The sequence below is a fragment of the Teleopsis dalmanni genome, chromosome 1 (assembly GCF_002237135.1).
Source record: "Teleopsis dalmanni isolate 2A chromosome 1, ASM223713v2, whole genome shotgun sequence".
Classification (NCBI taxonomy): Eukaryota; Metazoa; Arthropoda; class Insecta; order Diptera; family Diopsidae; genus Teleopsis; species Teleopsis dalmanni.
Window position 1 is genome coordinate 119,405,163 of NC_051846.1, and position 14,824 is coordinate 119,419,986.

A 14,824-nucleotide genomic window follows, 5' to 3' on the forward strand; every position below is an offset into this window, starting at 1 on the left:
AATCTGCCACCTACAATTGAAAACAACATATGCAGTACTGAAAATAGAATCCTCCATGTTTATTCAGAGACATCGCCGCCTGCATTACAATCTGACTCTTTAGAACTTCAGGAGGAAACGCAAAAACAATCTTATCCAATGTTTTTATCGGGCTGTTATCAACCTCTTAAGCAAACATCTTCACGTGCAATTTATCGTAATTGGATGGGTCAAGGTAGAGACCAGTATCAAATTGACGCAGGTCAAAAACAATTTGGTCCACAGCAGTGCAAGCAATGTGGACTTTTATATAATGTACACGAACCTGAAGAAGAAAAACTCCATCGCGAATTCCACTCTTCGTTGAATATTCTACGTTATAAGGGATGGATTGATGAAGATATTGTTGCAATCTATCCAGAGTGGGGAAACGATGGTCGCATAATTCGTTTAACTAATAACTCGCATACTAAGCGAAAAGAACGTTTGACAGAAATATTAAAGATAGTGGATAAGGAACTTGGGTTTTCATCGTATATATTTCCAGGAATATTTGTTGTAAGTATTTTTTAAGACTAAGTAATTAATATAAAAATTGTGACCTACGGAACTTTTAGTGCTACTGTGCTGTGCGTAAAAGCCAAATAGTTGGGTTATGTTTGGTTGAGCCGCTTTCTTTCGCCAACAAATACATGTCCGTTAAAGGCATAGATTGTTGTACTGAAGAAAAATATGAATCAAAGTAAGTCACATTTCTTTATTCCTGCTTATATCCTAAATATTATATTAAACAATTTAGGTGTGGAATTTCTCGCCTATGGATCTCACCATTACATAGACGAATGCGCATCGCTTCTAAGCTAATTCAAGCTGTTCAACTGAATACTTTACCTAGTGAACAAATTCCTATTGACAAAATCGCATTTAGTGCGCCAACTGAGGCTGGAAAAATGTTTGCTCAAAAAATTACAAAAACTGAACATTTTCTTGTATATCAATAACTAAAGCTATTTCTTTGTTGAATTTTTACATTTTTACTACTTAGTAGCAAATCACATGTAGAAACTTTAAATCATTTACTGTTTACTAAAATTTTTATTAATATATGTATTATAAAGAATATATTTTTAATAAGTCGTATTTTTTTTAATCATAATATTAAGACAGTACAATCTATATTTGTAGAAAACGGTGCTGTTTAGGCATTGATTAAGAATACTTGCGACTATTTAATTTTTAATAAAAACAAACTTCAATTATTTGATGTAGCTTTATTTTATTGTTATTATATATTGTGAACATAATTTCAATACTAAGCGAAATGAAAGAAAGATAGTAAATAAGAAAAAAAAAAAGACAGAAACATATTTTTCATGAATATGTAATAAAGCTAAATAACCGAAAAAAGATACAATTAAACATACAAGTACTCTTTTTTTTAATAAATTAATGTGTTTGGGGACAAAATTTTGTGTAAAATAAATGTATATTATCTTGGTTATAAGTGAAACGTATATTTTATGATAAGATGTCATGCATTAAGTTGAGATTATTGGATATAACATAGCCTAATGCAAGTATTACTGTGGTACGATTGTTTTATGCAAGCGTGCGTACCGAAATTCTTCTTCCATTGGTTGCAAATTAAACCATAAACGCACTGTACTATCATACAGTTCATCTCAGTACGGTGCATAACGGCGCCCAGGAGGTGAAGGACCACGCATTCCCCTTGATGAAATTAATCTTTCATCAAATGAATCTCTACTGAAATCTTCATATCTGTAAATAAATTGATTAAATAACTACTTATTAAAGCTTCTTGTTCTATTATACCCATAACGACTAAGACCATTACTGCTTCTTGGAGGTGGCGATCGGCGACTAAACATAGAATCATAACCACGTGATAAGCTACTACCTCGTAGACTACCACTTAACGGTGGAGGAAGGGGCATTGGCTCTCGCCGCGATAATGGTGGGGGTGGGAAATCCCGCATTCGAGAACTTTGATACCGTCTCTCAAATAAGTCACGGGTATCATCAAATCTGCGATCATAGTAGTCATATTCCTGAAATATACTAAACTTATATATCTTCATAAAACATTTTAATAAAAATATATTGCATCTACTAAATTGTTAAGACGAATTGAACTAGAAATTATGCATAACAATGGAACGGTAAAAAAATATAGATTTTTCATAAATTTAAATAAAAAGCATTTTACAAATTGCATAAAATATTTTTGATAAAATCGCTACTTAAAATATTATAGAGCTGTGTATTTAAAATCCGAAAGCTAACCGATTTTTAATATACATAAAATTCAGTTGAGCTGGTAAATGCAATATATCTAAAATGTTTTAAATATCCAAGTTAATTTACCCTAAAACCATCCATAATTCTGTCACGCAAAAATGGGGGTGGTGGAGGCGGTGGGTAGGGATCACGCCCGTACATACGATCTCGATAACCACCACCAACCGATAAACCACGATCGCCACCGCTAAAAAGTCGCGGACATTCTTTTGACCAATGTCCTGATCGGCCACAACGATAGCATTGTTCTGGATCGCCCATCCCGGGTTTAGGACGAACGCGACTTGTTGATACCTGGACTTTAAGCGGTTGACCATCAATCATTCGCCCGTTCAATTCTTTTATGGCCTCTTGTACATCACCGACGCAATCCAAATGCACAAAACCATAGTTACGTACTATATCGCATTCGACAACAGTCCCGTACTTCTGAAATAGTTCACGTACCTCAGGCGCTCGAGTTTTATCGGTTAAATTTCCAACGAAGATTTTAGTAGTTGGAGTGTTTGGTGCACGTCGACTTTTAGCCGCTTCTACTTTTATAGGATTATCATTTAACACGAAACCGTTCAGGTTTTGGATGGCGTCGCGGCCCTGCTGCTCTGTTTCCATATGTACAAAACCATAGTTTTTAACGACATCGCATTCCACAACGGTACCGTACTTCTCAAATAAAGGACGTAACTCAGTAGCTTGAGTTTTCTCATCAAGATTGCCAATGAAAAGTTTAAATGTGCCTGCCCCGGGCATTTTAAAGAAAGAAATTTTATGGAACGATAATTTTTAGCTAACTAAATACACGAATGTATGTAGCGTCTACGTTGGTGAATCGTGAAAACGCGGTCTGCACGGTGTAGCCGTCTTAGAAAACACGTTCGATACTCGCGAGGTCTGCATTAAATTAAAATACATATATTAACCGAATACATTTTGAGAATATATAGTTTATATTTGATATGAGAAGTGAAATATTGGTTTCGCGATGATTTTCTATCACTAAATTCCATTATCATTCTCTCGAACGCGTATACATTATTTTTAATTGGATGGCGTGTTATATTAAGTAATTACATTTATAAATCAATTGTTAAGTACAATGTAGCATTCTGTATTACGGAAAAACTCAGAAAATAAGATGGCGGCCATGTTCAAAAAACATGCACTGCTGAATCCGTACAGTATCAATCTTACCTTAATTTTCTCTTTCACAGTAAAGATAGCAATCTTAAATATACGTATCAGATGCACTGATACAAGCTGCCCATTTGCAAAATTAACTATAATCGCACAATCAAACAACACAATACTTAAAACTCCAATACAAGAAATTAGCCACCTACTATTAGTCTTATGTTCCATTCACAATACAGCAACACCATTCGCAGTGCTTACGAAAATCAATGAACACTTGACAAGAATGGAAAAAATATTTTTTATGTGATAAGCAAAGATTACATCATAAGAATGGCAACTCCATTGTGATAAGCATATTGTTTTTTAAAAAAACCATTGTTACATGTCAAGAAAATATTGGGGCTGTTATGCATGGTATTCATGTAAAAATTGCGCGAAAAGCATTTAATTTAAATGCTCAAGTTGGATGTGTATAAATTGGATCATTTTAATTTTTTAATTAGTGAGGGCACATTTATATCGTTCACTATGGTCGTGTGCGCGTTCAAGTAAATTGAAATTTCCTAAGGATTTTTTGCACTGCACTTATGTAAATATTTAATTATTTTTGGTTAAAAGTTTTCAAATTTATTTATTTATTTATTAAACATCTTATAAAATTTTCAAAATGGTAACACCTAATTTACCCAATTTTTATTTAATTTACCCTACTCGAAATTCTGGTAAATATTAAGATTCGTTTCCATGCCGACATAATTTACTATTTCCCTTAATTTACCATCCTTTTACTCGAACTCGCACACGGCCTATATAACGATATTTGCTTACGTCATTATGTATATATTATTTTTGCATTATGAATGTGTCATTATAGCATTCGCAAATATATCTTTTAATAAGTATTTTAATTTGTTTTATATAATACTGAAATATTACTATATAAATAACATATAGTATATTAAATAATATCTTTTTTGTAACTAAATAAAAACAATGTCTCTGCTTAATATAGTTACTAATCTATATGTTCACGTATGAACACTTATAATATGTACACATATCAAAAGAAATTATTGTAATTAATTTAAAATTTATATACGCCTATTAAATTTAAATTGTTAAAATCAACAAAAACTTCCAAAAATCACTGACTATAAAAATCTTTTTTATCTTTTTTGTCATGTGTGATTTTAATATATCTATGGTCGTGTGCGAGTTAGGCTAAGTTGCGTTCTAAATGAGGGAAATTCTAAGTTGTGTCGATAATGTATTGATGTGTCGATACGTGTTGATAAATGGCAAAATGCAAAAAATCCCAAAAAATCTCCCATTTGGTTTAGCATCAACTTAGCCTAACTCGCACACGACCTATATATATGTAGAAGTGTTATATAAATAAGAATTTATACAAGAATTTACGAACATTAATTCCTTTAATAAATGGAAGCTGTAAATATAAATTTTTTTTAAATTTTAAAATACAACAATGATGATTATTATTTTAGGACGTGTGCGAGTTAGGCTAAGTTGATGCTAAACCAGATGGGAGATTTTTTGGGATTTTTTGCACTGCACACATTTAGCCATTTATCAACACGTATCGACACATCACTACATTATCGGCACAACTTAGAATTTCCCTCATTTAGAACGCAACTTAGTCTAACTCGCACACGACCTTAATTGTATATATACAAAAATATAAAAACGAAAGGAAACAAGAGCACTATCAACTTTTTTTGAAACGCGTACTATAAAAACTAAGGACGTGTGCGAGTTAGGCTAAGTGGATGCTAAACCAAATGGGACTTTTCTTGGTATTTTTTGCACTGCACACATTTAGCCATTTATCAACACGTATCGACACATCACTATATTATCGGCACAACTTAGAATTTCCCTTATTTAGAACGCAACTTAGCCTAACTCGCACACGACCTAAAATAAAATGCGGCACGCATGCTTGGTAGGATAGTGTATAGCAACTGAAACTCCAAGAACACGCATATCAAAGAATATCTTTCAAAGAACGGAAACTTTCCTTTATTTTTTATAACATTCTGCCACACGAATTAAATATATGTGATCTTACCACGAAAACATCATACAAATACTCCCTCTTTTGGCGTTGCAGTATAATAATTTGTTACTATATATAAAATACTTGTGCGTATCTTATTTGGTTAATAATATGACATCACGTAAACATAATATATATCACAGCAAAGAAAATATGATATATAAATTAAAACACAAATATTTAAATCAATAAATTCTTAATTTTTATTGCTTTTTTAATATGAATTTTACAGTATTTAATATATTATGTTCGGTAAGCTATTTTTTTTTTGTGAAATGAAAAAAAAAAGCAGTTTTGAATGTTTTTTTTAATTAGTTATATTTTCTTCAAAATTTTTTAAGCGTGTAAAATATTATTTCTAAATTAATTTTAAAATAATATCATTAAATACTATTTTCATGCGAAATTAATAACAAGGACCGAAGCTGCTACCAATTTACTTTTTTATATAGCAGCACTTAAGTGAATGATAAATTATATTGATTTTCGCAGGCTCATTTTTGAAATTTAGTACTAAAAATCTACTGATAGAGTAGGGTAGGGGTAGGCGCATTCGGTATCAATGTATGTTATGAATGATGCGATTTTTTAGTTTGCATATATTTTTGTATGATTGGTAGTGAAAAACCTGTTGATAGAGGTGGCTGTAAAGTTAGCCTATAAATGCATTATACGCATAAGCTTTTGTCTGTAGTCAGGTGTATTCAGACCCTTATTAAAAAATTTTAACAGAAAATATATATGTACCCTTATAAAAACTTTTAAAATACTGTCTATTTTGCAATTTTAACAGCAAATATTTAGACGTATATTTTTAATTTTTGGTATAGAAACTGAGTTATGTTTACTTTTTGGTAACTACTACGGATATGTTTGCAAAATTCTCCATCTATATTTTTTGGTTGCACCAAATTTCACTTTTCACACTCTTTTTCAAAAGTAAAAAAGTATTCACTTGAAATAACATTTGTTAAAGGTAGGTCAGTTTGGCGATTGTGAAATTTATGAATTTTAAAGTACATAAAAACATAAAAAAATAAATGCATACTGCTAAGAAAGATATGTTTATCCATATCAATATTAATAGGCGTTTTCTTTTGTAAGCATATCACAAAAGAACAACTGCTTCTTTTAAAAATATTGTATGAAACAACAACAATAGACCTTTTCATTTGTAAGCATATCACAAAAGAACAACTGCTTATTATAAAAATAATATATGAAACAATAACAATGCTGGCTGATTTAGTCCAACCTTTTTGAAACCGCTTAACTAGTAAGCAGCTCAAATCACTTGGTTGCCAAGACTAAAAACTCGTCTATTGTGAACGATTTATGGAATTACGTACATATCTTCCAGTTAACTTTCAGTTGTAACTGCACTTGAAAAATAATACTCCACAATTCTTTTTGATTCACAACTGCCAACTGTCAAATTTTATTAATTTTTGGTATTATTAGTAACAAGCACGTTATTTTATATAGTTATTATATTGTTGTTAAAAAATGAGTGAAACGTAAGTAATTGTAGAACTTAAAAGTAAAAATATTGTATATTTAAAATACCTTAATCCTTATAATATTCAATAAGCACTTCAACTTATTTAAAAAAACTTTTTAAATACTCAAAATAAAATTAACCTCAAGGTAAAAATACTTTGTCACGAGTCATTGAAATCTGAAAACAATATGACAATACAAGTATATTTTTTTTTACTTAATTGTGAATAAAATATGAATTTTCATGCCTTTTAACACTAAAATAATAAAAAGAAAAAGTAACGTATTTGTTACGAATAATTGCTGCGTTTCAGCAAACATGATCCGCTCAATGATCTGGATCATCTTTGCTGAAACGATACGGATCACGTTTGAAAATAATTGGCAACGCATGAAATATGACAGTTGGGTTTGTGTACAAAATTAATATACAATTTCTATATATTAATTATGTTTCATATTTTAATAGATTTGTTAATAAAATCCAATCAGCAAATACAAAATAACCGTGGTGGTCACAATTGAACGAGAGCAATGAAGGAAATTTACATATTTTTGTGGTATATGGCAAATATAAATACTTTTCGCGAATTTGGTATTTGTTTTGGCATACCAAAAGCTTCTGTATGGAGAATAATTGAAAGAACTAGTGTTTAGCTTATATCAATTGCAAAATTTCCGTTCGTGATTGACAGCACACATGTTAAAATAAATGCACCTCACCAAAGCAATTAGGCTTATTTCAAAAGGAAGCATGAATATAGCTTAAACTTGCAAGCAGTTTGCAATGGTTTTTTTATAAACGTGTATGTTGGAGAGCCTGTTTCCTTATGTATTGTTCTGTTTTAATTAAATAAATGTATTCAACTTAATGTTTATATATTCATTTCAAATTAATTGATTTTCATAAATTATCAAACAACACTTTTTTAATAATAATAAAACGTAAATAATTAAAGTAATAATTTTAATTAATTTTAATCATTTTAATTAATTTTAATCATTTTAATTTATAGTAATAGTAATAATTAAAACATTACTTCAAACAAAGAAATAAATAATAATGACATATTAAATAAATAAGTACATAAAATAAATAATAAATAAATAAAATCAATAATAAATAAATATAAATGTAGATTTGTTCATAATTTTACTACACTGTTGCATCGCATTGCCAACCTCATTTACATTAAAATACGTTCCACTTTTATCTTTTACATACATTCCACATTGAACCAGAAAGTGAACCAGATCAATTGCTGGTTCACCCCATTGTTTTTGTTTTGCATGTAAAATTGAGCGGATCATGTTTGCTGAAACGCAGCTAATGACGACACGAAAAACGAATAATTAGCGAAATCATTCGTTGACAGATACCTGGAAATTTCGTAGGTACTTCCAAAAATCGTTCACAATAGACTAATTTTTAATCTTGGCAGCCATACGATTTGAGCTGTTTATTAGTTAAGCGAATTCAAAAAGGTTGGACTAAATAAGCCAGCAGTGTTGTTGTTTCATATCTTATTTTTAAAATAAGCAGTTGTTCTTTTGAGATATGCTTACTAAAGAAAAAGCCTACACTTTGATAATTTTCTTAAGCTGAAGCATGAACCATACAAGAGTAGTAAACTTATATGACGAGAAGTGTATTAAGCCGAAATACTCGTATATTATAATAAACTCAGATATAATTTCAGAAGACTATTGATGATGAGTATTTGGCAATACTGGAAACGGCTATATGGTTAGCCAAATATTCAATTAATTAAAATAATATGAACAAATAATTTTTGTTGTTTTAGTTCACCTCTCTATTAAATACAATAGTTTCTATTAAGAAAAATAGTCACTACCGTTATATTGACCTTAAAATCAAAATTAATAAAAAAAACAAACATTTTAAGAAATTCTCACCTCTTGTTGATTTTTTGTTTACTTATATTTTGTTTCATGTGTCATATATCAAATTTTTTTTCCGAATTAAATTAAATGGGAATATACTATTAGCGTTATCAAGTATATTATAATATATTATTCTTCTTTGATTTATCAAACGTAAGCTATGCGGGGTTTACATTACTAACTTTAGTCAACAAACTTTGCTGAAGTTGTTTCAGTGTTTATATTATCGTTTCAGGTTTTCATTTCGACAATTGTTAGATACTTTAATATATTGATGAGCAATCAATTGGAAACATGATCATGTAAACCTGCGTTGTTATTTATAAAAAAATATTAAAAAGAGTTTATTAAATTGAACAAAAATGCATATTACTTATAGAATTTTGAAAAGTCTGTCGATTGGTATATAAACATTAGATCTCTGATGCGTGGTTTTCAAATCATACGAAAAAAAAATTAGCAAATATTCCAAAAAGTTTGTTTTTAGAAAAATCTAGAAATGGTACTAATTTGTACGCAAATAATTCTAATACAGAATTAATTAAGGCATTAGTGTCTAAAGCACTTTTACTTAATAGTGTCTGTGACCACTTAGATGATTCATTGTAATAAGAGCTCCACTTAATTTTGATAATAAGTTATTTAAATAATTTTATAAAAGTATATTATGAAGCCCAGCATGTCTTCCTGGCGGGGTGTATAATTTGAGAGAGTGCAATATTGAATTTATTATGACTTCTTCATTCAAATTCTCTGTGTATAGGCGGCATAATATACAGCTGGCAATGCTTATACGTCCATACGACATATTAAGTTTATGTGGCAAGTTTGCTATTTTATAATTTAGAAACTAAAGCTTAATAAGTATATGGGTTCAAATATAAGTACATTGTTAAAAAATCCAGTAGTAGATATGACTTCTCCAAAAGCGGATTTAGTGCAGCATGCAATTAAAAGCAATAAAGTAGTAATATTTTCAAAAACCTACTGTCCTTATTGTACGATGGCTAAAGAGGTTTGTGAATTCATAGTTGTACAATTAGTATAATTAAAAATCATTTACATTAGCAATTCGAAAAGCTCTCTGTAAGCCCTACCGTAATTGAACTAGATGAGCGTAACGATGCTGATGAAATTCAAAACATACTTGGGGAAATCACTGGAAGTCGAACAGTAAGTAATACCCATATGTTGATGTAGTAAAAAACTAAACTTATTTACGGGTGTCCAAATGAGAAGTTATGATTTTTGTTATATGCAAATTTAAATTGATATTTTCCTTCTAGCAGTTTGTATTTTAAAATCTATTATAATAAAAACCTTATCAGTATTTTATTTAAGATATGTCGAATATAGGTATTGAAAATTAACTTTAAATTTACGAAATATTCATTAAATTGAATTTTAGACTTTTGTTTAACAATAAATAGACATTAAGCATTGCGAGGGCGGTACAAAGCCGATCGAGAATGCATTTCATGTCAATATACATATCGCAGACCTTCAAAAGAGGCGCAACTTGAAATTCCTCAATTTTGAGTTAATGTATGGAGTTAATGTATGCTTATAGTTTATCTGTCTACCAACACGCAAAATTCCACTTTGCTTTAATTATTGCAAATTTTCGAAAAAAACATTATAAAACATATATTTCTTTTTTTTTGGGATGACACTATGCTGTTTAACATTTTTTGCGTTTTCTGAAAATTGACGAATTTCGAGTTGCGCCTCTTTTGAAAAGGGTGTCCGATATGTTTGACTACAAATCAAAGAGTGTCAATGTTAAAAAAAATGATGGTTAACATAAAAATATTTAGATTGGTTATGTACTTATTGGGAAAAAATATGCCTAAAATAGTTTTGTCTGAATTTGTTTACGAATGTTATATCCACTCATGAAACACAAAAAACTTCTGAAATACTTAACTCTATTTTCCACGTAACCAACCTGCAGATGGTTACGTGTTATGAAGAATAAATTAGGTTAAGACGTCGTTTATCTTCAATATGACACCAATTTTTATATTCGAAATTTGGCAATACATTTGCAAATATTTTATTATTTTCTTGTTTTGCAGGCGAATATTGTTTATTTCCAACATTTGTTATGTCCTGATTTACGATGTATATCTTACTAGTAGCCGTATGGTTTTTTTAGGTGAAGTCTTGGAAAAGCGCTGTTTATGACAATCCCAACCAAATTCTTTGTGACATTATTTTTTGTTTTTTTACTTTATTTATTTATTAAATAATATACTACGAATGCACCCGACCTAAAAGATCTATTGTAGGTCTAAAGGCTCAACTAAAACAATTCTAATTATTTATAAATATCGTAATTGCTGTGGGCTTCATTTCACATATTTGATTTGTGACTAAGATCCCGTTTCCAAGGTAGTCATGTCTACCTCTTGCCGACGCTGGACAGTTGCATTAAATATGTTCTGATGTTTACTTCTCCTCATGACAGAGTCGACAGGAATTATTTTTGTCGACTCTCACAAAACTTATTCTTTACTTATTTTTTTACTTGAGTTTCTCTCTCTCTATCATTAAGGATTAAAAACGACGGTATCTGCATATATAAACATATAAATAAGACGGGCAATAAACAAAACAGATATAGACGGTGGCGAAATAAGCAACTGTTTCCACTAACAGGCCACACAAATGACCGAATTTTGGTAAAAATCAGAACTTTGTTCTCTTCGTGACATATATGATACTATGAGTAAATAAAATAAAAGTGAGGTGCAAAAAAGTTTGAGCAATAAAAGTTTTATCCTTTCCGCTGAAATATTATTACTTAATATCAATAATAAAAAAAATCCTTCGTCTGCGCATCTATCTATTTGTCGTCACCTTTTCTGACTCTGCATAAAACCTCATAAATAATAGATACATCAAAAATTAACTGAAATAGTGTAGGGATTTGGCAGTGCCAGATAAAATTTATTTTGCTAATATTATACTGTTTTTCCTAATATCTTTGTATAAATATATTCTGTGGCTTATAACCACTTTTAATAACTTTGTTTTATAACTTTCTTGTAACCTATTTGAAAATGTATATAATGAAAATTTTTTTCCACTTAAAAGAGAAGTTATTAACACAAAAGACACCATAAATATAAGTAAAAAAAAACATAATTTTACTTAATAAAAATTATAATCTTATATTCAAACAATTTTTTTTAGGTTCCCCGTTGTTTCATTGACGGCAAATTTATTGGTGGTGGAACGGACGTTAAGAAAATGTATGAAAAAGGATCACTACAAAAATATTTTTCTTAAAACGATAAAAATATTTACAATGTTATAGTTATTTGTCTTTCCATATATATTTTTTATTAAATTGTTTAAATAAATTAAATATCGTTTCAATTTTTGTTCTACGCCTCACTTGATTTTTGGATATTTTTTAATCATCACAATTCAGAATGTTTAATGGAACCTGATTCACTACCATCACCTGAAGTTGAAATGCGAGATTTTTCACCTTGCATATAATTTTCATGTTCAGCTATATTCTCGTGATCTTCTACTTGAGCCATAAGCTTTTTAATTTCAGTATCGTACGTCTTCCACTCAGGAACTATGCGTTGGGCAGCAGTAAGTTTAGCTTCTTTTGTTTGTGGATTATTGCAAAGATCGATTACTTTTGCATTTTTTAAGGAGCTATCACTACACCAGGTTTGACACCAAAGCCAGTCATTTGAAAGTGATTTGATAGCAACTTGATGGATCATATTATTTGGCAAATCTTGATCCAGATTTGACAAACTATTGGGATCTTGACTCAAGGCTTGGTACTGTCCACGTAGTCGATCACCAGCAGCTATCCTCCGAAAGCGTTTCAGATCAACAACATAAAGTGCTGAAATATGGTATTTCCTTCCCATTAGATGACTTCGCCAATAACCTTGTTTCCAGAATCTGAAACCTTCCATTTCTTTACGAGAATCACAAAATGGTGTGTATGCATATGGTGCTCCACCTAAATCCATGTCAAATAATTCTTTTATATCTGCTCGTACAATTGCGTCGGCATCAACAAATATAATTTTGCGTACATTAAGTGGAAATAATACGTCTAAGAATAAAATCTTATAACCCCATATAGTTCTCTGCTTCTCGGTCTGCTGATGTAACCAACGAGGCCATTTATATTGAACCAATTCGTAATGGAATCCATATTCTTTCGCCATGTGTGGTAAAAAATCAGTAAATTGAGGGGATAGGTAATTTTTTAGAAACCAAAATTTAACGGGTGATTTCGTGTGTTTTAGTAGAGAAATCATCATAATACGAAGAAGTCGTTCATATAAATGTCCTGAAGCAACCGAGAAGATATTGATTGTTTCATCTTCAGGTACATTGGTGACTGAACCTCCGAATGAATTTGCTATAGAATTCCATATTCCTGTTTGATATTGATCATCCTCATCACCAAGCAAATCCATACTTTGCTTACCTGTTTTTTTAGCAACACGAATTTTAATTACGTGGGAACGTAACGAACTTATAACAATTTTAATAGATTGGTTGCTATACAATGTATTTAGTCCTTCTGCATGTGTAATATCATATATGTCAGCAGATTTACCGTCTCGTAGCCGAAGTTCCCAAATTCCTGGATTAGCTTTTAATTGAAAATAACCCAGATTTGCCATGACGATGGTGTCAACCACGCCTGGACTATTTTTTGTACCAAGAACAATTTGTAGTCCTCGTGGTGGCGCACCACTGATAGCATCAAAGCAGTGGCCTTCTAACAAAAGATATTCCAACTCAAATTCACTATGAACAGGACCACCAATTTCATTTAGTTTTATGTTGTCCAAATCATAGACAGAACGCACAGATTCCACAAGCCAATTTTCAGGTACTTGCAAATTTTGCGTTAATAATGAGTTAACAGGTAATCCTGTAAACTTAGCAATAGGTCCATCAGATATCCTACCATGTGGTTCAAACTGAGGTTCTTGTTCGATCACATATCGATAAAAGTTTTTTATAGGCATATCGCTATGTTGACTTACGGGTGTTAAAAATACTCTCATTTGACAGTTAAAAGTATTTCGTAATAATATGAGTATTGGTGCAAGTTTCTGGGCACTGCGAGATGCTGGATCCACAACTGCATTAACATCAAAGTATGGTAAATCTTTGATTTTGGGGTTCAATTTTAGAACGGAATACTCTTCTTTCGCGTCATATGGTATATGAAAACGAGTTTTGGATTGTCGCGGTACTAAACTGCAATAAAGTTTCAATAACATATCGCTTGTTATTTTATCATCGGTATCATTTAAATTACTCTCTACAAGCACCTTTCGGATTTTATCTCCATACTGTAAGGCATTAAAACGATCAATTAAGCCATAATCATCTACACTAAATTTATCATTCTGTTGAAAAGGTCCTATTTTTTTGCCATTTGCTATGATAAGTTGCTCATTCTTTCGAAGTCCTAAAACACGTTGTGAATAAACTCTTAGCATTTTTATGTGAAGCTCCGTGGATGACAAATATTCAACTGTACTGGCTGGGATATCTTGAATATCATTTTTGAGTTTGAGCCACGATAATACAGTATCCGTAGCCTCATTATAAGGAAGCGAATGCATAGCAGCCCAAACTAAGTAATTTAAGTTATTTGGCTTGAAAGTTTGATCTTCAATATTTGGAATGAAGGCAACACGCATACTATTTGCGGTTTTTAGATATTCCAATGCATTTATTAACAGATTTCTTCCCAGCTTCTGTTCCAAATCACCAAACACCCAAACAGTTAAAAATTGTAATTCACTGGCTCCTATGTTTTCGGTGGCATGTTTACTGGTAAAATATTTTAAATTATTTAAAAGAGTCGCTGTCATATCTCGATTTGATAATTGTGCC

At 30.8% G+C, this 14,824-nt stretch overlaps 4 protein-coding genes across 4 annotated transcripts; 2 read left to right on the plus strand and 2 right to left on the minus strand.

Moving 5' to 3' along the window:
• The first annotated feature begins 6 nt into the window (after positions 1-6).
• On the plus strand, positions 7-1,117 carry LOC119668085 (N-acetyltransferase eco-like). The gene is made up of 3 exons (XM_038077473.1): positions 7-537; positions 597-721; positions 779-1,117. The coding sequence occupies exons 1-3, from the start codon at positions 139-141 to the stop codon at positions 978-980; spliced, it is 726 nt and encodes a 241-aa protein (XP_037933401.1). The 5' UTR covers positions 7-138; the 3' UTR covers positions 981-1,117.
• Positions 1,118-1,546: 429 nt separating this feature from the next.
• LOC119668084 (RNA-binding protein lark) lies at positions 1,547-3,669 on the minus strand. The gene is made up of 4 exons (XM_038077472.1): positions 3,493-3,669; positions 2,368-3,192; positions 1,816-2,051; positions 1,547-1,761 (listed from the first exon to the last, which is right to left on the minus strand). Exons 2-4 carry the CDS (start codon positions 3,049-3,051, stop codon positions 1,662-1,664), a joined length of 1,020 nt encoding a protein of 339 aa, XP_037933400.1. The 5' UTR covers positions 3,052-3,192; positions 3,493-3,669; the 3' UTR covers positions 1,547-1,661.
• A 6,061-nt stretch (positions 3,670-9,730) lies between these two features.
• Positions 9,731-12,405, plus strand: LOC119668086 (glutaredoxin-C4-like). Its single transcript, XM_038077474.1, has 3 exons — positions 9,731-9,935; positions 9,989-10,093; positions 12,119-12,405. Exons 1-3 carry the CDS (start codon positions 9,789-9,791, stop codon positions 12,212-12,214), a joined length of 348 nt encoding a protein of 115 aa, XP_037933402.1. The 5' UTR covers positions 9,731-9,788; the 3' UTR covers positions 12,215-12,405.
• On the minus strand, positions 12,325-14,823 carry LOC119665747 (UDP-glucose:glycoprotein glucosyltransferase-like; the record flags this gene model as incomplete). Its single annotated transcript, XM_038074985.1, has 1 exon — positions 12,325-14,823. A coding segment is annotated over one exon (2,475 nt), but the record flags the coding sequence as incomplete, so codon positions are not given.
• Between the last annotated feature and the right edge of the window lies 1 nt (position 14,824).